This window comes from Dermacentor albipictus, chromosome 1 (genome assembly GCF_038994185.2).
Source record: "Dermacentor albipictus isolate Rhodes 1998 colony chromosome 1, USDA_Dalb.pri_finalv2, whole genome shotgun sequence".
Classification (NCBI taxonomy): Eukaryota; Metazoa; Arthropoda; class Arachnida; order Ixodida; family Ixodidae; genus Dermacentor; species Dermacentor albipictus.
Window position 1 is genome coordinate 388,448,101 of NC_091821.1, and position 24,192 is coordinate 388,472,292.

General features: G+C 45.1%; 1 protein-coding gene across 7 annotated transcripts in view; it reads right to left on the minus strand.

The window, feature by feature from the left end:
• Positions 1-24,192, minus strand: part of LOC135917004 (cyclin-dependent kinase 12-like) — a 95,804-nt gene that overhangs the window by 64,723 nt on the left and 6,889 nt on the right. For all 7 annotated transcript variants that reach the window (XR_011511393.1, XR_011511390.1, XR_011511392.1 and 4 more), the window contains exons 2-6: positions 13,002-13,937; positions 12,430-12,566; positions 10,120-10,290; positions 1,367-1,556; positions 389-550 (exon numbers count right to left, since the gene is read on the minus strand). Coding sequence is in view for 2 of the 7 variants with exons in the window: in XM_065450459.2 (XP_065306531.2) it covers positions 389-550; positions 1,367-1,556; positions 10,120-10,290; positions 12,430-12,566; positions 13,002-13,937 (1,596 nt within the window). In the remaining 5 variants the exon portion in view is untranslated. The remainder of the gene's footprint in view (positions 1-388; positions 551-1,366; positions 1,557-10,119; positions 10,291-12,429; positions 12,567-13,001; positions 13,938-24,192) is intronic.

Consider the following 24,192-nt stretch of genomic DNA (forward strand, 5'->3'; position numbering starts at 1 on the left):
TTTGGTATCGTCAGAAGCAATTGGCAGAGAAAACAGCCCCTTGGCGCGAATCTACATCTGGCGATGCTGAATCCAAATGCGATGCCTGTTGGGTGGTACCGAAATCAGCATTCTTAAAGCAAGGTACATGTTTTCTTAAAACGATTGCTCAATCAAGGCCGTATGCATGGCAGTCCACGTTTGAAAGAAAGCGTGGACTGCCACGCATCCAAGTGCCATAAATAAGTTCACATAGTGCGACGTGGATTTCCCTACATAAAAAGTTAGCACATAAGGCACTGCTGCCAACGACTTGTAAAATTATTTAGCTTCATCATCTCATCATATATCTGTGTCAAGTGCAATGAATGCAGCCAGCTGTTGCACTGGGCAAGGAGCCTCGACTCACCCGCAGCTCCAGACATCAATGGCAGGTCCGTACCGCTCTTCTCCCAAGAGCAATTCTGGTGGTCGGTACCAGAGTGTAATGACCTTGTTTGTGTAGGGCCGTGCCTTGTCTTCTGCACTGTACAGTCGTGCCAGCCCAAAGTCAGCCAGCTTGATTTGGCCTCTGAAAGATGTAAATGGTATAATGTATAGACGTGATGAATATGCATAGAGAAACGCTAACATGCTGTGGATGAATTTACCATTCCTAATTCACCCTTATCCTTATATGCAAAAAATATTTAACTCACACTAAGTAGGGATATGCACAAACTTTTTTTAAGTTTCCAGGGACTACAGTTGCCAATCCATAATTTGGACATGATGGGGACCACCAATGTCTGAATAATTGTAACTTCAAAATACAGTCAAACCTCTATATAACAAACATCAATTTAAAGAAATTTGTGATTTAACAAACTTTTTTTCACTTCCCAATCTTATTTCCATGGAAAACCATGCAGTAACAGTTCGAGTTATTGCATGGCGAGCTGTAAAGTGCACGAAATTTTGGTCGTCCTTATAGTTAAAATCTATGGGGCTTGTGGCGGTCGCTCAGAGCTGTACACATTATCGGTGGCCAAATTATCAGTCAGCGACTGTATACCAGTCAAGGAAAGCATGGCAAATGCAGTGCCAGCCACAATATCCACAGTGCTTTGAATTTGTGCACCTAAGTGCTGATGGAAAATGCTGGGAAGCTATTGGCTGTAGTCCGCAGCTGGAGATTTAGCTTTACTACTTTGACTGGATTCACAGTAATAATCTGGGCAGAGGTTTATGTATGGCGTTTCATTCACTGCTGCACAACTGTAAACAGCACATCACTAGAATAAGCTTTAAGCAGACATGGTGACAATAAAAACCTGAAGTATGTTCAGGTTTAAATTGTGAAGTGCTTCAGTAATTGAATAGAGACCTGTTACATACGCATACACACCTGTTGTTCATGAGTATGTTCGAGCATTTGATGTCACGGTGCAGGAAGTTTCTTCGGTGGCAATAGCTAAGCCCGTCCAGCAGTTGACGCATGAAGGAGGCCACATGGTGCTCATTGAAGTCCACCAGCCCCGATTCCAGCAAGCCCATCAAGTCGTGGTCCATGTATTCAAACACCAAGTAAAATGCCCCTGCGCACAACCAACACCAATGTTTCGTTAAAAAAAATAGGCAGTGAGGGAAACTACTGACCACATCACACGATTTGCACTGTGTGCAATGTGACTGCTACACACTATGTCAACAGAGCACAGCAGTAAAGATGTGTGACAGGAATCCAAGCTGCAACCAAAACTGTAAGAATCTGTCCAGTCAATCCTTTATTATCAATTGTTGACTGTCTATATGGAAAAAAAATCCCAGGTTTTCCAATGTTATAACTTCCTGTATCTAAGGCAACAAATCCACTTAAAGGGCCCTTCACCAGGCCACACAGCAAATTTTGGTTATCCGCAGGGAATTCTTATGTGGCCTCTTGGGAGCTTGCTACAAGAATTTTTCAAATTGGTTCATTAATAGCCGAGGTAGACATATTTCAGCGCTGCGAACCCATGATTTCAAGGAGGCGAACGTCACTGCCAATAAGGACACTCGCTCAACTTGTCCCATCTAGCCTCCACAAGCAAAATCCTTCCCTACATTCTCCCATACCGGAGCAGGAGGATTACGTGAAGCATGCATGACGGGCCCCGCCTCATTTTCTTCCCCCTTGTGCTTGTTCGCTGCGCGACGCACTTCCACTGACGGTCGCATGTGCGAGTTGTTGCATTTGTCTTGTTTTGCGCAGCACACGAGAGCATCTGACTGGCGGTATAAGTCAGTGCTACACAAACACTGAGGCAGATGCAAGCGGATCACAGAGCATGATCATGCACTGGAACATGGTAGAAAATGACAGTTTCGCTCTCAGCGTGCTCGACTGCACGACGTGGGAACAAGCAGACGAAACAGAAGTACATCCCTGTTGCTGCAGTGCGAAGTAAAACAAGAACATGCAGACATTTGGGTTGAGTGTTTTATTATTTTTCTAAACTTTAATTTGTCTATTGATGCAACATATTACCCAAATAACAGATGTCGCCTAGAATAACTCTTGAAGTATCATGGTTCACTATGAGCGACGTCACAACATATACATGTGCATTAGTGCACTTGCTGATGTACGTCATCCCCCATGTTCAAGTGTGGCGCCCACGTGGAGAAGCGCAAATGGCGTTTAGTTTGAAATTTTGAGCGTGTCAGCTCAAAATGGTCACACCTGGTTAGGGGCCCTTCAAAACGATCACAGATACCATAACTGTCTATCGGTTATAATGAGCACATTTCACAGAATTTACAATTACAAACTGCATCCAGATATAAAAAACATTTCCAAAAGCAACGCACTGTTACAACGAACACTTCAGACTGGGTCGCTGTAAAAGGAGGGTGCACGTGAAGTTCCGAAGCACTGAAGCGCACGCCTCGCTCCTGCAGTTCAACCTTGACAAAGATTATACCACTGAAATGGGCTAGCCCCGAACGCAAATGTCAGAAGTCACAAGGAAAGTCGCTCACATTAGAATAACCATGCTTTGAAGCCTTGACTCCAGCGTAAAGCAGTTAGCATATGGCAGCTGGGGTCTCCGAGAATGGAGGCCACAATGACAGTACATTAGCAGTCTTCCCTGTGCAGCGCCTAGGTGGCTCCGCATACAATCTTGGAAGCTACAGCAGTGGCACTGTCGTTTTTGCGCGAGTTTCTCCATGCAGCACCACACACACACCAAGTTATGTACTCTTTTTGAGATGATTTGGACCAATTTGAACCTATGGCCGTTCAAAGTCGAGTCGCCGAGATTGTGGCACGACGCGCCACTATCACACAAAGAGTTGCTGGTCACAGTTTGTCGACACTTCATTTAGCTAGCTGCTGATAACAGTTCGGGTTAGTGTTCTACCTTTCAAACTTCACATTTTTCCACCGAAGTGACATAAAAAGACTAGTGGTAAGTAAATAGTTGAACATTCAATTTCGAATCAAATAGGAAACTTTTTATTTTTTATTTGATTTTTCAAATAATTGGTACCCACAGTGAATGACCCGGCCATGGCTGGTGCTTTGACGCATTCAGCGTTCCCATGGCATGCAATATCTACTGGTACTGGTTCCAGCAAACCCCGGGAACGGGCGTTTGAGCAGTGTTGGGTGCTGCTGGAAACAATAAATGGTTTTCGCCAACTCAGGGCAACACTGTGTTCTCTTGCGAGTGTAGTGCTCAGCAGCCATTTCCTGGCCTGAGCGCACATGCATCTGCACGCTAGGCAATGGCTGACGTGGCCCTGTGCCTCGCCAAGCCTGAACCCGCGGTTGTCAGTACTCCTGTGAGATCCAAGACCCCAACGAAGTGGTGCGTTTTATTCTGCATTATTTCATTTTTTTTTTTATCGAATCTAACGTGCACTTTTTTTCCGATTAAAATGGGTCCAAAAATTGCGTGCATGTTAGAATCAAGAACGACCTAAATCTGTGTTAGCATATCGCCATCAGCATTTCAAAATGGTGCCTCGTACGTGCCTCAACTCTAGCTGCCATAGGTTCCTCCATGTGCTGTAGCATGTGTGCTTAGACCATGGATTAGGCAATGCTTGCTTTGGCTTAGGTAAGTGCACCGTCCGTCTTCCCATTTTCTGCGTTCGCTCTATCAGCATGGAAGTGCTGATTGCAAAGACCTGCCAAGTTCATTACGGTGCCGTAATCAAAAGGAAAGCAATTACGTGTGCAGATAGATGGAAATCGGACTGCATCACAGCCATTCGGAGTTCCCAGAGCTTGCGTGTGAGACTGGCGCAAACAGGAGAGGCATTCTACCCCGGCGGCTGCTACGTACGGCGCGGCCTCACAATCGCCAGATGAACCCGATACAGTAAAACCTCGTTAGACCATACTGCAGTTTAACCGTTAAATAGTATGTAGTTTCATTTTAACGTAGTAAAGTCAAATCCCCGACTCAGCGGCCATTGAACATAATGCGTTTTGTATCTGCATAAACCATACCAGCTTATTGCATACATAGTGGTTAACATAGTGTTACCACTTTTTGTTGCGATATCACGGCGATATGTCAGCCCAGCAGAATAACAAGCCTCAGAGATCGGAACGGCCTCCAAGCGCAAATGCAGAGGATGCTTGGAAGGGTGAAGCCACATCAACATCAGCATCATTTCAGCGCCGTGTCAGAGTAAGAGCATTGTGGCCCATGCTGTAGTGTCGTGCAAGCTAGGACAAAAACCAGGTGCTCAGCACAGAAGAAAAATTTGACCTCGTTCCTGCTGTCGAACATGGCATGAAGCAGTCGATGCTGGCACGGGAGAGGGATCTACCATTGACTACGGTGTGTGGCATTTGGAATGCGAAAGGGAAATTGGTTGGCAATGCTGCTGCGACCGTGAAAATACCTCAGCTATGAGGTTCGACTTTTCGAGCTTCTGACTTTGCCATCGTTGCCTGTGTGATTGCCAAAGTGTCACCTAACGACAGTGATGACGACAACATGGAAAGCAACAGCACGAGCGATTCAGGGCCGACAGTGGCAGATGCTGCGCGCTACGTCAGCCTCATGTGGGTGTTTACCAAGAAGAGAGGGCACCAAACGAAAATAACATACTTTTGTCGCACGAAGTGAATAAATACTGCATGTTTTCTGCCCTTGTATCACACTCTCTCGTAGTTCCGTTTTTTGCAGGTAAGTAGGCGATCTCACACTATTTTGGTTAAGCAGTACTACCTTTTAGTACATATTTTTTCCGAGCTCCGGCCAACTACGGTTTAACGAGGTTCATGGCAACTGCCACAGCAAATAAGCACCTCCACCTACCCTCCTCCTCCCCTCTGCCGTGTGGTTCTACTCTCCCAACTCAGCGGCCTCGGACTTAATCTCGCTAACTTGCTAAATATCGTAAGGCGACCCCTCGTTACAAACACCATTCATAAACACGCAATGGTCTCTTTTCATAGCTTTGAGTGATCCGTCACCAGACTAGCTTTAGATTTACATGGCAGGCTCGAAATTATGTGACAGCGTGCTGAGTGCCCGGTTGTAGACGCATTTACACAGACGGCAGATGGATGCATATGAAGCAAAAGAAGGGGGGGGGGGGTTGAAGGGCTAGTTCCCACATAAACTACTGATACAACGACCATTTTTCAAGTAACAATCGAATTTGTTATAAATAGGTTCAAGTATTAGCATCTGAGGGTCAGAGCTCACACTATGGCGATGCTGCTTTTGTGGTTGATACATTGTCTAGCACGCATGCATACCTGGCGAGATTCTAAAATCGGGAGACCCTATTTGCGCGAACGGGTTTACTCAAACCTTAAGGCAGTGTTCGATGAGTCCTTTTGCAGGACCTTGCAGTAGCAGACTTTGCTCACTCAAAAAATTTCTCAGAGTAGCTCTGCTCAAAACATGGTCCAGACTGACGGCCCTTCACTAGCAGAAGGTGTTGGAGGGTTGTGTTGCACATTGATGGGCGGAACTCAGTCCTAGTTTTTCGTGCCATGCTAAAATCCTCTCACACTCTGCGTTGCTACATGGTATCGCAAGTAATTCCAGCATCGCCTTAGCAACTCGGTGAGACATGTTTTCCATCAGTGTTTTCATTTTTCCAACCATAGACCACTGCATGTCCCACCTTTCTTCATTAAGAATGTCCTCTGGAAGACTGTACGCCTGTAGTGTGGCAAACTCGGCTTCGAGAGCATCTAAAGCATCTCCAGCAGATTCATTGGAATCTCTGGCCAGCAGCTAAGGGAAACCCTGAATAAAGAAACAGACTCGAGAGCGATGCCTGTGAAATAAATTTGAGGTTGGTCACCTCCGCATTCTTGATAATTGCGTTTTTATCAGAGTTTCATTTCAGAGTTGCATCTACATCCATAGCGCTTCGCCTCGTTGCATTTCGGAAATATTTTCCATAGAAGAGGCCCAACGTAGTTGCTGACACTAAGGGGTAGGTTGTGTTCGACGAGGAATCCCGTAAACAGGCACTCCATACGTATGACACTGTCGTCGCACTTGTTCTGGAGAAAGTTCACTATGTTGCCTTGCTGCTCAGCGCCACAAACATAGCTTTGATGCTTCGCCATGGAAACGTGCAGTTTCAAGCCGTCGTTGACACCGTGAAACAGGTTGACGTCGCATGCAAATGTTCTACAATATGCAAAACGTTCTCCTTTTCTAGATGTAAAAAAGCACAGAAATTCTGAAGTCAAGTTCACAATAACTTCTGCAAATACCTTTTCTTTGGCTTTGATAGCGCCATGGCATCAAGGACACGAGAATTCTAACTTTACACGGTGCACCGCACACAGACTGCCTAGCCAACACTAATCATACGCACAAGCAGCAGCACCAAGATGCACCATGGAGGAAGGCATACATGAAATGCAAGAACTACATTGGCTCCGGCTTTGGTAGCCTTACTAGGCGCTGCAGTCTGCTGCTTAGTCGATCATACCGATGGTGCTAGTGCTGTCGTTGGTGATGCTGACGATTACGATGTGGCTGTAAATTCTGCTGTGCCGGTTTCGCAAAAACCATTATTGCGCGAACAGAGACCACTTTTCAGGAGATATAAGATAGTGATCATACAATCAACTTGTAACAAAACATCAAACACGTTTATTCAATACATGCTTAAGTTTAAAGAATCTATAAAATTTGCATTGTTAGAGCACATAAACTTTCAATTCGTGCTCGCAACACGTCAGCAGCAATGAACGCGGGAAAGTCTGCAAGCCGAGAGCCATATTTGTCTGCCTGGTCAACTCTTCCAGCCGACAGATGATGATATAATCGACATGTGGGGTGCATTCATGCATTATATGTGGTTCAGGCATGTTTGTGCCGGCACAGTGCAGTTTCGATACCAGCCAGTTTGTTGCCACACAGCGTCAGCTCCGCAAGAAAAATGCGTGACAAGCACTTCAATGTGCGCAAGGGGCACCACGCTTCATGCTGGGCGACACAGGCATTAAGGCTCAGCCTTGCGATCGGTATATTGATAACCATTCTGCAGCGCGAGCGACTTCAAACGTTTGCTTGAAAAAAAAAAAAAAAATCACGCATAAACACTATTGGAGTTGATCTTAAAGGAGCAGAGTGCAATACAACTAAGACAAAAAGCAGGAAAGAAACAGGAAAGCACTAAACTCTCTCAAATAACTTTATTAGAAAGGATGCACATAAGTACTGCCGCCTATACCCAAGTGCTCTCCTATGTCTTTCCTGTTTTTCGTCTCAGTCATTTTGCGCTGCCCCTTCGGCATGTTCAATCAGCACCAGCTCGCCCAAATGTTCATTCTTCTCTACTGGAGCTGTCCAAGTATGTGTAAGCATTGTGCTACTTGCTCATCTTCACACAGCCCAGTGTCATTGTCAATCTTGTCAAACTTGATCCAACCACCATAAACACTTAACCCTTATCAGTCATTATCGACCTTCAGACTACATCCTTATCAACCCTTATCTGTTGTTATCAACCTTATCACATTCAATCTAATCCTTATAAACTCTGACCTGTCTTTATCAACCTTATCAGAATTGCTCCAGCCATTACAAGCCCTTATTTGCACCTTATCCATCCACGTCAAACCATTATCAACCGTGATGAGAGCCACATAACCCTTCATCACTCCTTATCACCCTTATGAACCGACTGAGTAGTCATCTTTGTTGTGCAACGTGAAGCACATGAGCCCTCATAGATAGTGGCATTTTGGTTGGTGAAGGAACGCCCCAAACAGGAGGCACATCACGCAACCACCGAAACACATCGGCGATGTGATGTGTTTCGCAGTGAATTTTTGCAAAATCGTAATTTTCCTAATGTCTACAATGCTCAGAGTCAGTTTTACATGTAGACATAGAGATGGCTTTTATTCAACCATCACCAAATCTTTCAAGAAAGCTTTCAAAGAAACTGTTCTCCTTTGACATTTGTTTTGTACCACCGGTACATCACATTGATATGGTTCAGATGTATTCACATACTGCAAGCATAGGTGTTCAGGCCAGTGGGCAAGACATTCTACGTACTTCCAAGCATGGGGTCAAAGGTTTGAAACTCGCCACCATCAACATTTTTCATTTCGAATTTGTTCCGCATTTTTAAACATTTTCGTTATAGCTATGCGTCTTACATGACAGACAGGCAGGTTTCCTCATTAGGTAGGTACAGCTATGTTTACACATTTAAGAATAAAATAAGCTTTCGTGCGTCTGACACTCCTTGGTGTAAAGACACTGTTTACGATGTGTGGTGCCTAGAATGATAGCCATATGGTCAACGTGCGCTGCATTACGGTCTCCCATCAAAATCCCCTATTCATGTGTTATCGTGATCGAGTTCTTCATCAAGAATGATGGCCTTCGAGATTAAAGATAACATGCCGAACCATAAATAAAAGAGGCCACACGGGGATGTGGCAGCAGTGCTAATTTGGTTAGGCAGATTCATATGCTGAAATGCAAGTGCTTAGCGTGCAGCAAGAGCCCCTCTACCCCCTTTCCATTCTCAGCATGCCTTATAGTGAGTCTGTTTGTAAGCACATCTGTGGAAAGAGACAAAGGAGAGGGGTTCTGCAGCCCTGTGGCAAAACTGGTGGGCTTCCTCAAGGCCACAAAGTTAGAGAATACCTGCAATAGATAAAGGTTAGACAGTGCAGCAGGCAACATGATACCACCATACGTGGCACCGGACCACTTATTCTATGTCCCAAGGCAACACTGCAGCTACAAGAGACCATAGTGGCAGGCTCTGGATTAATTTTGGCTACCTAGGATTAAAAATCCTTTAAATATCTAAGCAAAGAAATAAGGAAATTTGCAGGCATGAGATGGAATCAGCTGGCACAAGACATGAGTAATTGGAGATTGTTAGGAGAATAAAGGATGATGGTGAAATCTAACTGCACGAAAATTTTTGCATTTTGCCCCCCTCCCCCACTGAATGGCCGCCACAGTCGGGAATCAGACCCATGACCTCACGCTGAGCAGTACAACACTAAGTGACAGAGCCACCGCGGGAGTACTATGCACCACTTATTTACACTCTCCTTAAAAACAAATTTAGTATTATGTACACTATTTGTTACTTTCATGTAATACACGTAATTCACAATTCTAATGAATATATAAACTGTCAACGGTAGGCTCTGCTTAAAGTTGGTCAGGTTCCTTCAGGCTAGGCAGTTTGTCGAATATGAGGCTTAAGCATTATTCACACGAATAGACTCCCTGCTTCAAAGGGAGCGCACCACATGATGACAATTTCACACCTTCACCAGATGGCGCGGCCCCATGGAGCTCCCGGTACGGACAGGGAGCACTTGTTCCAGAGCTACAAACGCCTCCCCAGGGCCGGGGATTGATAAGGGCCCAGTCTTCGCGTGTGCACGTGCCCGGCAGTGGCACACGGCCTTGATGCTCACAGGGGATGGAGGGGAGGCTCACTGGATACGTCATGGAGGATCCCTTCCCTAATCCCCAGGAGAAGTGTGAATTGTGCTTTAGAAGGCATCTGGGAACTATTTCAAAAGGCAGGATAATGGCTAAATTTCACACCAGAACAGCCTTTGACACCAAGCAGTCACAGGCTCAACCTACCAGGCGTGATCTTGCAAACTTCAACTTCGTGTGTTGTGCTCACCTTTGTCCTTCTTAAAGTCCAGGGCATCCTGTTTGTCAGTGACAATCTCTTTGAGGTTGACAATGCTTGGGTGGTTGAGCTGACGCAGGATCTTGATTTCTCGCACAGCTGTGATAGGGAAGCCCTCCTTCTCATTCTCTAGCCGCACCTTCTTCAGGGCCACTAGTTCACCTGTGAGCAATGGGAGCCTTATCAAGAAACATGAATCACAAGATTCATCCGCAGGCTAGAACCTGCTGCAATCATAACACAGCACTACCATTTCTTTGCCGCAACATTGAAATTAAACTGGTCAAGGATTTTTTTGCATTGAGTGCATCAAGGTCTGTACCGTGCCCTTTGTTCCTAGAGCTTTTTGGACCCCCAAAGCCAAGGCATCACACATAGATAACAAGACAAGTTCCATTGACTACTGTGATTACTTGTATGCTGGTCATGGAAAATCTGTTTTGCCCTTGCATAATGATCGCGCTGCCAAATGCTAGTTTAATTATCAAGATGGCACGTCACCAAGTGTGATGCATCAAAACCTGGATGGACAACATGGTGCAGTGTAGAAGTGTATCATTTGATCCACTCAATGCACATAAATGCATTAATGCACATTAATGATGAAGTATGGACAGAAAAATGCATCACCGGATTGTTGGAAGCTCTCATGTTCTATTCCTGTTTGGCACCAGCAACATATCAGCACTTTCTCATGAAGCTGCTCATCAGTATATTTTTTGATAGGGTCTGGGCGCAAGCTAGTTGGTATGATACCTTAGTAGTGAAAGAGCACTAGAAAAACACGGATGGTTCTTCTCTCGTCAGTGTTTTTATAGTGCTGTTTCGCTATGAACGCTTCTTGAGAGGGATAGTGCCACAACTTGCTTTTATTTTGCCTTTATTAAAGTGTCATGCGAGTAAGCAACAATAAAACAATGCTTCCTATAAGAACATGGTGAAACATCGTGAAAACACAGTAGTTTTGCATTTCAACACAGTGAACAAAGACATTAGAGCACCATGGAATCACATACTTATTATCCAGTCATGGCATCCTGCAGTTTTTGTGAGTGCCATAGGAGTCACTAAATCATCATACAGCTGTTCTATTTATGCATCTCATAAGTACAGGCGCGGCCACTGTTAGCGGTAACACAGAGTGGGTGGCCGTGCTCCGCAGGGCGCGACGACGGGCGCCGCGTGAAGTATTGCACCACAAGCGCAATCAGCACCAGAGGCGGAGTTAGCTGCGCGTCGTCTGCTACGGTTCCCCCCACTTCGCCGCATGTGGCGAAACCTAGATTGCGCACGCGGTTTGGAGCACACAAACCCTGTAGCAATGGTGCGTAAACAGGTTGTATTCTAAAACAGTTATCGAAGCACGCAGGCATGCTGTACACAAACCCTGTAGCATGCCTGCATGCTTCAATAACTGATTTAGAATACTACCTCTTGACGCGCCATTGCTGCAGGGTTTGTGTACTCCAAAGTACGCCTCTCACACTTCGCCTCTCGCGGCGAAGTGGGAGGAGCCGTAGCAGACTCTAATAACCGAGTAGGTCAAAATTCATGTTTTGGGCATCCCAAAAATTGGTCAGCAATTGTATATACTGCAGCTTAGCTTTCAATTTGTAAGCTTTACTACCTTGCAAATGCTGGACTGTTAAGTTATTATCCCAAATTTCAACCAATCATGGCCAAATTGTTTTTCTGTGGAATCCTTTACGAAAAACGATGTGCAATTTAAAGTGCTCATTTATGTAAATCTTAACTATTTATTGCACAAGTGAAGCTTAATAGCAGACAATCCAAAAAGAATTTTACATAATCAACAAGAAATTGAAAATTGCAAGGAAGTATTGTTGACGAGCTGGGCTTGTCCTGGGTCATTTTTTCCAGAAACGTGGATGACCCCAGCTGCACGTTGGCACAGGACCGCTTAATCCCATTTTCTAACCATTGCACATAGAACCACTAGTTAAAAAAAATTATGCGCAATGCCAAATGCACAAATCTGACTACTTTGCTAGTTGCAAATTAATGCTGATGACTGCAAATCGGGCAGTGCAGTTGTGCTATATTCATATTAGCAACTTAAGGTAACAGCATACTTATGAATTTTTCTAATTTCCATAGGGAATAATTGTTACATAATTTGAATAGCCTAGCGGCTAGTCCTGTCTGATTCACCGTCAAGCTGTGAATATTACATATGCACTTGAGGTCAGTACGCTTCTAAAGTCTCACATTTCAGCAGCCTATTTTTGTGCATTCAACAAGATAGAACATTAGGGTACAGAAAGAGTAAGAGCAAATTACCGGTGTCCTTATCTTTGGCTTTGTATACTTGTCCATAGGTGCCCTCTCCTATCTGGCACACAATATCAAAAACATCCACGCAGCGCTCGCCCCAATTGGGAAAACGTTCATCGTCAGAAGGAGGCTTGTTCAGAATCCTGCAAAGATGTTAAAATATAAGTGTTACCATAAGACATGCTTTGCAATACGCAGTGCTAACATGCTATTGTACCATCACCTGCGTGGTAAAGTGTATGAAGACAATGGCCTTTTGCCTCAAACAACAGTAAAAGGAGCACGAAATCAATTTAGACTGGTGAAGTTTCAACATTATATTTTCACTCCTTTGCCAGAAAAATGCCAATTACTAGCAGAACAAATGAAGGCCAAGCTTTCCTCCAAAGTATTTAGCGTTCAAACTGCAATTCAAGAATGCCAGCGTGAAACTGCTTACTGCCAATATTTTCTTGTATATAGGCTATTTTAATGCAGGAAGAGTTCAGATTAGGTATTTGGCTCATTTATGATGCAAAAGCTTGGTTCCAAAGAATGCAAAAAAAAAAAATCTTTGTGACCAGGCATGTAGCTCTCACCTTGGCCTGCGAAACACCTGCATGGAGGCGGCAGCTGCCCCTTGAGGTGGCTGGGTTCCGGTAGCAGTTGTTGCAGAGAATGCCCGCTGGGTGGCCATGGTGAATGCATGCTTCATCTGCTGCTGCTGTTGCTGTTGAGTAAGCTGAGGTGATCCTTCTTCCCGGTCAGCCACCTCGGGTGACATCACGTCCTCTACCTTCATGCCAGGCGGCATAGGCAATTCCTTGATGCTCTTGCGCTGGGGTGGTGCTGCTGCAGGTTGTGTAGGGCTAGGTTGTGCGGACACCTGCTCGGCAGATGACCGCCCACTACCCAGGCTGCCCTCATCCTCCTCTTCCAACACCCCATTGTTGCTGTGTGTAGCACTGTTGTCCTCCCCGCCACCAGAGGATGGTGCTGTGGCTGCCTCTTCTGGCGAGGAGGCCAGCTCCGGGGAGCCTTCAGAGGGTGTGCATGGCTTTGAGGGTGCCTTGGGAGGCACTGGTGGTGGTGCTTCTGCAGAGGGTGGCACCACAGCAGCCGGTGGGGGAGGGGGCAGTGGAGGAAGAGGTGGAGCTTCAGGTGGCGGTAGTGGTGGATGCGTAGGATCGCTGGGGGGTGGTGGTGGAAGAGGAGGTGGTGGGATGTCTGCACAAGAAGCAGGCCCATTGGATGGCGCAGCAGGCGGCGGCGGGGGAGGCGGCGGCGGTGGGGCTACCCGGCTGCCGACCGAGTGACGACTCTTTTCAAGCTCGCGGCCTTTGCGATGCTTGCGCAACTCGGCACCGAGACTCGTGGAGGCGAACTTGGTTTCGTAGCTGGGGCTGCGCTCCCGCCGTCGATGCGTCTGGTAGGCAGCAGGAGGGCTCAAGGGTGGTGACCGGGATCGGCCAACCCTAGGGCGCTGGGGAGGGGGGCTCCGTGAACGGCTTCTAGATCTTCGGGAACGCCTGGACCTGCAATGAAGTGCCGCCAAACAAGACCAACTTCATCTTAAGTAAAGATCTATAACCTGTATTCATAAATGTCGTAAGTGACTTTTTTGTACCTTTGAATGCTCACCCAAACTACAAGTGGGGCATCTGCCACAAAAAGACCAGCACTAGTTACAAGAACTTTGACACTGTCTAGCACCAGAAGCAGTTTTGGCTACAAATCTCAACTCTCCACAAAAAGAACAAATGAGAGAACAGCACTGCATTGGTGCAGAACTCTGACAATTTCCTGAACGTCTACAGAAATGTTCTGCATGTGGAACTGAGCACAAAGTGTTGAAGGAAGGGCACATCCAAATCCACAGAGGAAAGCTTGCTTAGAACATTAATCAGTTGTCTGGAAATGTGCACGTCAAGTAAAAAAGGTTCAAGGCAACTTAGTTCCATTTCTATGTTGATTTAAAGCAAGAAAGCAATACGAGCAGGAACCTGCCATTTCTTCCATTTCAGTCATTTGCACTCAATGTATCAGTCTGCCTCAAATTGGTACATCAACATCTGGGAAACATTCCTTTTGTTACAGTGTCAAGGTGCAGCTTTTCAAAGCTATTAAAGTCGATGTTGCAGCAGTTACGCAAGTAACAATGGACTGTTGTGCATACAAAAGGATAGACAGTTGGGCGAGTTGGTACGGTAACATGATTTTGGCTTCTAGCGCGAAGTGAAACACAGACACAGAAAGGAGCAGACAGGACGAGCGCTTGTCCTGCCTGCTCCTTTCTGTGTCCGTGTTTCACTTCGCGCTAGAAGCCTGCTGTGCATGTTCCAATTGGAAAAAACATTCATAGAATGTGTGTAACTTAGAAGTGGCAGGCTGTTTTATCCTTGTCTCTCTGCCTTACAATGCTCCGTAAATGATCTGTTACTGTTTGGCTTTTGTCAAAATACTTTTGTCAATTCTTTCACTTTTGCATGTCCTACTGCTGTTAGCCATGTATATATAGAGTGTCCCTGCTAATGTTTGCCAAGCTGTTTGTTTATGTTTTTTTAATTAGTCAAGTAATTAGTCCACAAAGGTTATGTTGGTGGAAGAAGAGGACAGATGGCCATACGCTGTATATGCCTCATAATTATATATTGCGCCATTTTTTTATTCTTTATTTTTTGAAGTTTGGCTAATGTTAGCTGAGGCACCCAGTGTTTCTCTTTAATAAAATTTGGTTAAGCACAACGCACGCCCTGGCTATTCCTTTTCCAGCCCTCTTTTGCCTGTGTTCAGCAGTACTACACAAGTACATAGCTATGAATCTGCATTAACTTGCCCACCTTTCAGTAATTCTGGAAACACAAACAATGGCACATAAAGCAAACATCAAAAGCTAGGTCTGCACCAGCACAGTTGCGAGGCACAATGTGCAACATCATGGCTGCAAAGAGGCCGATGCAGATGTAAGTGCTTCATCATTTAATCTCTTTCTTTAGTCAAGATTGTAAGCAGCTAACAGTTATGTAGACATATCTTCATGCAGTGCCTTTATATATATATATATATATATATATATATATATATATATATATATATATATATATATATATATATAATAAAGAAAGAAAACTCTGGCTTTCCCACTCAATTTCAAGCTTGCAATCAAAGTGCTGTCGGAGCCATAGGTTTCGTGCAGGAAGCGAAGGACGGAAGGAATGCTACAAACATTCTCGTGCCTTGCTCGTGTAGGAAACACAAGGCTGGCCATCTTGGCTGTGTTGAACAAGATGCAGGAAGTGCCCACTTGCACAAGTGCGCATAAGGTCCACTTACAGTTCAATATCTGTGTCACAATTTGCTTCATGTGGCAAGTACATTCACTGCATTGCCTAGTCACAGATTCCATGCTGAAGTGGTGTGGAAGACTAACACTACACCTGACAGATCACAACCTGCCTGCGCTTGCTCTCAAACTGCCCCAGTGACAATAGCAACTTGCTCAGAATTTACCATCACCTTGCTTGTTTACACATCCCTTGCATCATTACATGGACACTAAAGGTGCACTAAGTTTAGCTTGACTAGTTGATTCTTGCTCTGAAAAATCTACCAGTGTTTCTTTTGTCAGCTATTCACAATTTAAGTTTCCCACAAACAGGTGACAATGCGTGTTATCTTTCTATCATTAACATGCCCCATTGCATATGGGGGTCTTGCAGCACGGTGCAGAAACTGCTTGTCACCAACTAGTTTTCTCAAAAGCCACTCTGAGCAAGTCGGAGGGCAGCCCAGAGAGGACACTACATGCCTAAAATTAGCAGTTCTGCATTTCTGATGATAGCAATACAGTTTTGACCCAAAACCAGTGCCCTTAGGTGAGGCAGTACCACGCTCTGCTGTTTGGCTTCTAGGCCACATTAAAAAACAGACTTCATAACTAGTTACAATGCTTGCAAGGGTGATTTGTCATTTTCAATCTTATAGAGGAAGCTCTTTACAAACACCTCTCAAGCTTCTCTCTCTTCCTGCTTCAGAGGGGAACGAACCCAGCGAGCAGATTTTGTTAGTGAAGTTCTGTGAGGATTGACTAAAGATTTTGAAATCATTATTTGCTCTATCCAATTTAGGTTGATTTGAAGCCTCTTTAATGTCAATCTTCTTCAAGTGAGCAATGGGTTTCCTCTGGAGTTCATATCTGTAGTAATCCTCAGAGGTAATCACAGGTGCTCATGTAGCCATTTAGGATGGTACTCAAATTAGGTGCTTGCCCACCATAGTTATCACTCAGTTTCCTAAAGCTTCCTGTTTTCATTAAACCCCGATTTAATATGGCAGAGCATGAGCACTCTTCAATTCCCATCAGTGGACTGCAACACAACACACTAACTTGGGCCTCTATTTTTTAATGAACAGTCAACAGCAGAATCGAAAATGAGAAATGTGTTTTTAAAGACTAGTCAAAAAGACTAGGTTGTACTCAAGTTGTTCAGGAGTTCCGCACGAACATATGAGAAAAGAGGAAGTTCAAGGCAAAGGGTACTGTCACAACAGTCGATCAGAGCAGAATGCACCATAACAAAGTCTAATCCGAGGACAAGGTCATGGGGGCAATTGGTCAGCCCTGTAAAAAAATGGCTGTGGCTTAGGTAAGGTTAAGCCCAGGATGCGAAGCATACTAGCCTTTATTTTAGTTGTTGAACCACTGTTTAGCTTGGTGAACTGCTGTTGCTTGGCTATATTTGGTTCGGCTAGACGAAGAAACAACTCATGCGTTACTCTGCTTCGCCTTGGACGCCCCGCATTGGACGCGGTGAGCGTCGAGCAACGCAGCGTTCGGCGCGGCAACGAAATGTGCGCCTGAGCAAGCGACGCACGCCTGAGCCTTAGAAACAGCTCGTTTCTAAGGCAACACCGCATTCACTAGAGGCGCTTTTGCACCGCTTTGAAGCATCGTACTCGTGGCTCAGTGGTAGCGTCTCCGTCTCACACTCCGGAGACCCTGGTTCGATTCCCACCCAGCCCATCTTGCAAGAGTTGAGCCAAAGCCAATTCTCCTCTGTCGTGACGTCACGGTGTCACGTGGTATTCAAGGCGACACCGCCGCGCCTGAGGAGCTGGGTTGAGCCCTCGTAATATGCTTCGCATAAAACTGGAATGTGGTGGCTGGCAATCCTTATACGGGCAGTACACATTCCAGTGATGGCAACAGCGCTGCCATTGGCGATGCACACAGCTCATGTAGTAGTGGCTGTGAGAACCTTCTTCAGTCAACAACTGAGGTGAGCACTCATTATGGACACCTGGGCTCTAGATCAAAGGGGCACCGTCAATGTGAACATCAAGTAAGTTCTGGTTATTTGGGAGTGTCAATGGAGGATTTCGGCATGATGAATATAATGCAGCACCACCCTGAGGAACTGCACAGACTAGTTTTTAGTCTGGGAAAGTGCATAAATGGTCGGCAGTGAACAGCAGCGTGCATGGGACGATGGCGCTCAGTGATGGCAAGTAAGCAGGACGACTGTAACCTACAGGAACATCAGTAGTAGGAGACCTACGGCGAAGCGAGTAGTATATGCAGCATATGGTCGAGGAGAGCAAAGTGGGAAAAGTAGCTTGAATATGGGGACGTCCAAGAGGTGCTGCAGTGGCGAGCTACATGGCCAATTCGGTGACAACGGAAACAGATTGGCTTCAAATCAGTTCTTCACTCATCAGGGTTTCAGAATTGGAGGAGAATACAGGTACAGACACAGCAGTCAGCACTGGTCTGGCGTCAGCTCGGAAGACAGAGCAGGCAGCAGGAAAACTGAGGTTGACAAATTCTTGCGGCACAACTGCCTGGATGAGGAACATCACTGGTGCTGATTGGTCAGTGGTGTGGTCAAGTGGGCATGGAAGGAACAGGGCTGGGCTTGCAGCCTCGAGCTTGCCATGACCGATATGCATCACATTCTCATTGAAGAGGGGTGCACTGGTAAGATTGACGCAGCGTGACATCGCAACCATGTTCGGGAGACGGGAGAACTGTGGAATGAAGCGGTGGCATTCATTGGCAATGACGTCAATGGTGAAAAGATTGTTGACGGTCAATAAGTTGAAGGCACAATTCCGTCTGCAATTCCTTTGAGGATGTGGCTTACTTTGTCAGCATCAGTCATTTTCTTGTCAAAAGAGCGAGCCCACCTTTGATGTACGAAACATACGATTCAGTGGAAAACTGCACTCTGATGGCAAGCTCTTTTCATGCAGCCAGTTGGCAACCTGTCAGGTTTTCGACGAGGTCTCGGAGCTTGTCCTTGAAGGCATCCCAGCTAGACAGCTTGTCCTCGTGAGGCTGGAACCAGACACGCGGTATTCTGCCCAAGTAGAATATTACAATTGCGAGCATTATGGTAGGTGCCAGCAGTTGTTCCGGCTAACATGCTCACACATGCTAAGCCAATCCTCAACGTCAACATTATCTTGCCCGGAGAATGTGCCAGTGCTGTGCGTATTGGTAACGATGTACATTGTTGAAGCTGCAGGTGTAGATGCAGACAAGGTGTTGTCACCAGGATCCATGGCGGAAAGCTGGACAGTGCAGCCGCTGCGGAGCTCCGTGGTGAGTACAGGGAACGCCAACCTCCAGCAAAACATTATGCTAACGATGGCTTGAACACTAAAGACTATTCACGAAGTGTATATGCAAAAGCAATTGCAGCGCTGGCCAGTTCAGCCGACAGTTCGAGACTTGGCAGCAGTTTGTCTTCACAGTCAGGACACCCATGCACATCGTCGAAAAAAAAAAGCAATATTTATGTAGCAATATCTTTAACCTTTTAAAGAGCAACTCCGGCAATTTTTCTATGTCAATGGATGTCAATGAAATTTGCTGGGTAGGTTCTTCTGAGCACTTCCGTGACAGCCGCACAAAAAGCAGGTTTGAGAGTTGCACGGATTTTTTACAAATTAATTTAATTAATTGCCTGGAACACCTTACCACCCCCTCAGTTACAGGCCATATTGTGTATGACGTCAGGAGTGTTCCATGCAAAGCATACTGGGGTCATGCAGACGACAACATCGAGGAGTCGACGATCGTTAGCTAGTGCATGGTGTGAGAAGCAGCTGTTGCGAGAAGTTGCGTTCTCTTTGGACGGGCAAGTGATGGGGGGTTGCAAGCGGTGTTGCGTTGTTCACTGCACAAACTTCAGCCCTCGCCATCCGCACACACAGTTTGAACCAATGCCTATCGCATTCAGCCGAGGTTAAGCTGATATGTCACAGCCGCGTAGTTCATGCATCTGCTGCTGCCGGACCTGAGCAACTGGGGTGAAGCTAATTAAGCCATCAGGATGAAGAAACCTCCTTCTGTAGTTCAGTTTTGACCATACAGACTTGAAATAAACCATTTCTCATTTCGTACAGTGCACACACAAAAAGCGAGAAGCGACAACACGGAGTAGTATCGACAGCAGTATGTTGCCGTTTTTGACGGAAAGCTGCCCGCCGCACTCAACAGCACTTCCCTAAATTAAATGCGGCTACGAACATGGGTGTATTTTTACGTATTGTCATGCAAACTCATTATTCAGCTTCCGAGGCGCACTGCTTGCCTTGTATCCCTAATGGGCAGCAAGCATAGGCCTCTCGATACAGCAGCGTGAACCGCTGCCTTGTTCAGTTGCCAACGGTGTCTATACTGGCATCAGCGTTTTAGCTAGAAATTTATGCATTCTCTAAATGAAGGATCATACGCACAAAGTCCTCATTGATGTCCACTTTACGGGACATATTGTGTGCATGAAGAGAGTAAGAAGAATGATGAGTAGACAGCATAACAACGCTCCTGTACGACGGTCTACCGCTCGCTGTTTTCTAAGATGTGTGGGCGCTCATATCAGTGATTCTGAGTGATGTAACGGCGCACAAAATCTGCCTGTGTCGATATGTTCTTACATTAATTGATATCACCGATGAGCGGTTAGCCTTATATTTCAAGTTAACGAAAAGTGGTCATTGTACTTGCCGGTGTAAAGAAATGCACCGGTCCATGTTTTGGACTGTCAGTGGCGTTCTTGCAGGATACAAATGCAGAAAGTCGTGCTCCACATCTTACAGTATGTGAAGTGCAAGGCTGAGAAGGGGTAAAACACCTAAAATAGCAAGCAGCACAATATGTAGAGCACGAACGCTGGCTCTCATGGTGGCGGGTCAAATGTGGACAGCGATTCGTGGCTATTGAATTCATCAGAATTATAACTGTCAATATTTGACAGATCCAAAGAGCTGATGCAGCTGACATTGTCACCCTAAGGTCCAGTGCAGTCATGAATCAGCTGAGCGTCTGCTCTTCGCTTGTTTCGGTTGCCCAGAAGGCGAGACCGGCATGCCTTGCGCACCTTCCCCGCAGGGGACACTTGTGACATCATACAAAGAGGTTCGCTCGGCTGCTCCATCAGGTTTTGGTATTGTTTTTGCACTTTTATGCTTATTTACATTATTTTAGGATTTGCAGAACAATTCTATTATCAGACGCGTGACAGGGGGTTCTCAGAAACTTATATATTCCATTACCTTGAGATAGTAAAAAAATCACTGGAGTTGCCCTTTAAGGTCTAGTAATTCCATTTGGAATCACATGATTTGGCCGAGTGCAAAAATGTATTGCTTCACTTTTCAAGACAACACTGCTCCAAACAGAAATATTAGACCTTCATTTGTATTGACCCTTTTCGCGGTGATCTCGTGGGCGCTGCCATATTTGATTAAGTGGTGACGTATCCATTGCATCGAACAGCGCTCTTGGTGTGATCTCGTCTCCTGTCCTCGTCTACATTTTGCACTGTTAACACCAGGATCCATTGCTTGCCTCAAATGCCTCCACTGTATCTGCGTTTACAATGGGCGTGCATGATGCCGGTGCAGCTTAGCAAGCCTCTGTTTCAGGAGATATCGTTGACAGTGACTGGGTGGGCGACACGAAGCTTTGGCCACAGCTTCAGAGAAGAGGCAAAAGTGCTGTGGAAGCTGATTAAGCTATGTCCAAATGGTGCGAGCAGCATATATGGTGCTTGTTTCAAAGTGAGGCTAAGCATGTATTCCAAACTATCCAAACATCCTGCTCATGTAATGATTCAGGATTAGTGCATTTTGCTCTTCGTTCTCTATTTGCCAAATATTCTGAAGCAGCGGCTTGTCACATTTCTGACTTGGTAAATTTTGCTGGTGCGGTCACTATCTGATTATTTCTGCCTAATGGCTTCGCGGGTGTGCTCAGTTCCGATAGATTTGTTCTTGCTGCGCTCAAGACTTGAAACGTAGCCATTTCGTACATTGTAATACCTTGTAACAAAGATGTATTATCACTAGTAACTCGCTTACTCTTGCAGACCCTCACAAAACATTCAGCTTCGACCCTTTGTGCGCTATCGGTGTAGTCAGTCATTTATTATCCGTAGTGGTGCTCATATATTCAAGTGTGTGCCCATTCACTTATTGACACATTGTCAATAGAATGGGTGTAAAAGTCCTTGCCAGTGGGGTATATGTGTGTAGATACTGTGCGTGAAACATACTATGACAGGAACAGGCGCTACTCCCCTTGTCACTGTTTAATGAGCGGCACTCACTCTTGCCAACGTTCCGGGGCTGAAGCACTTTCTTCGGAGGCTAACGATACAATGCTGACAGATGAGAAAATTTCTGTATCCTCGAAGAAAGCTCTATATCTCAAAGTGCCGGAAACACGTACGAACAGTTGCAGCAAGGGTCCACGAACTTGGCTCCACAGATTCATTCCATTCCTTAATATGTCAGTCACTAATTTTGCAGCTGACTACTTACTGCACACACCTTCAATTCATACAATCAAATGCGGCATGATTGGAGCACACTGCGTTAGCAACATTTCTGACAGCTGATCATATAGAAGCAAGGTGAAGCGGTAATGGTTTCGTATTCGTGTGCTGTTGCTGAGGCAATGTGCAGCACACCGCCAAAACGATAGGTCAGTGCTCAACCTATCGTTTCTCAATTTCCCTCCTAAGTCTTTATTTTCCTTTTGGCACAACAATGTATTCATTACACCACCAAACGCACCCTCTCATTTCTCTAGAAAAAACTGCTCCATGAAAAGGGCCAATACCTTGACAACTCTGTAGGCATCAGCCAAGTGCTAACATTTGTGTAATGGTGCAAACATTCTATCTTTGTGGGTTTCTGTGTGCCACATGCACGCACCACTTCGCGAGCATTCCCCCACGCTCGGGGAGGGGGAGGAAGGATATAAAAATCGAAAGCTTGTATCTTATCGCCACACAATGTGTTAGACATACGAATGGAATGATATGAAGAAGAGACAGATAATTACAGAAACAAAAGAATGCTGCTTATCATGCCAGTCAGAAATATTATTCTTTTATCCCAATTGATGATATCATGGTTTTTGGCACTGCTGTTGATGTAATGATAAAAAGAAAGGTTCGCTAGACTTTCTTCAATGGTTTCATGCAAACAGCAAAAATAAAATCACCCATGGTACATGTTCCAGGTATGACAGACTTTCAAGGTCTGACCATTTCTTATCAACCATTCAGATGCAATGACAAGCTCCTTTAGGTACCACCACGTCCCAGTGATTTGAACTGAAATCATGCATTAAAATTCTACCCACAAAAGTGTGAAGTGTGTGGTTGGTATTTCTGAACTATTTAACCAAGGATAACTTCATAACAAAGGAATCTTTTCCTGCTATTCGCTTTAATTTAAGACTTAAAGGGTCAAAGATAGGTTCGATGCAATTATAAATGTAGACGTCTTTTTAAGCTCCCCTTGTATATTGCCAAGTTACACATCACAACTGCTTTGTTTGCCTTAGCAAGGTTCGTTGAAGTCTTTTTGTGAAACCAGCTTACACTTGTTGTAGCAGTTCATCCTTTTACGGTTGTACCCAGCTGCTGCTTTATTGATTTATTGCTTCTAAAAAGAACTCCATGAAGATAAAAATGTGGCTGCATAACACCAGATGATAAACTCGCACATAAATAACAAATACAATATTTTACAACGTAAAAAGAATTGCAAGGCCATGAAGCACAAATGATGCACTTATGCTTCAACTAGAGCTATTTCTGCGTAGCTTCGAGTGCACTAATTGTTTATGGTGGATAGATATTTAGCATCCTATTGTGGGACGTGCACAATATGATTTAATGATGCAATAATCTCATTTCTTTCAGCATGCATGTGGTTAACACTGCTTGACAGCTATCATACACTAAATTGCCAGCAAATATGAAGATAAACCTAGCAAAATTGTTTGTTATGGGTGTTGCACAATACCATTGTTTAAAGAAATACACATTTCATACTTCCCTGACAATTACTTCCATATATTGTCCGCAGACTTCCATATATTGTTCACAGGAGTAATAATTAAACCAGCTAAAAAAAAAAAAACTGCAGCACCTCAATTTTGTTCTCATCTCCCATCAATGGGGATCATCAAATTAAGACCAAGTATTATGTAAAATTCAAGCTACACTAGCAGACAATTTTCTGTGGCTATGAAGGGAAAGCTATGGAGACAATGTGCACAAGAGTGAGAGCGCTTCCGAAAAGAGTGCAGTGTTTTAATCCACGTTTAGGCTGGGGAAGAGAAAACATAAGCACCTTATTGGCAACAGTTAAATGAGACAGAACACACCGCTAAGTGTAAAGGCTTACTTATTTTGCGGCTCTTCCACGTCTGGGCGTACGCGAAACCATTGCATGTGGAAGCTGTGTTGATTCAGTCTCTGTTCCGAG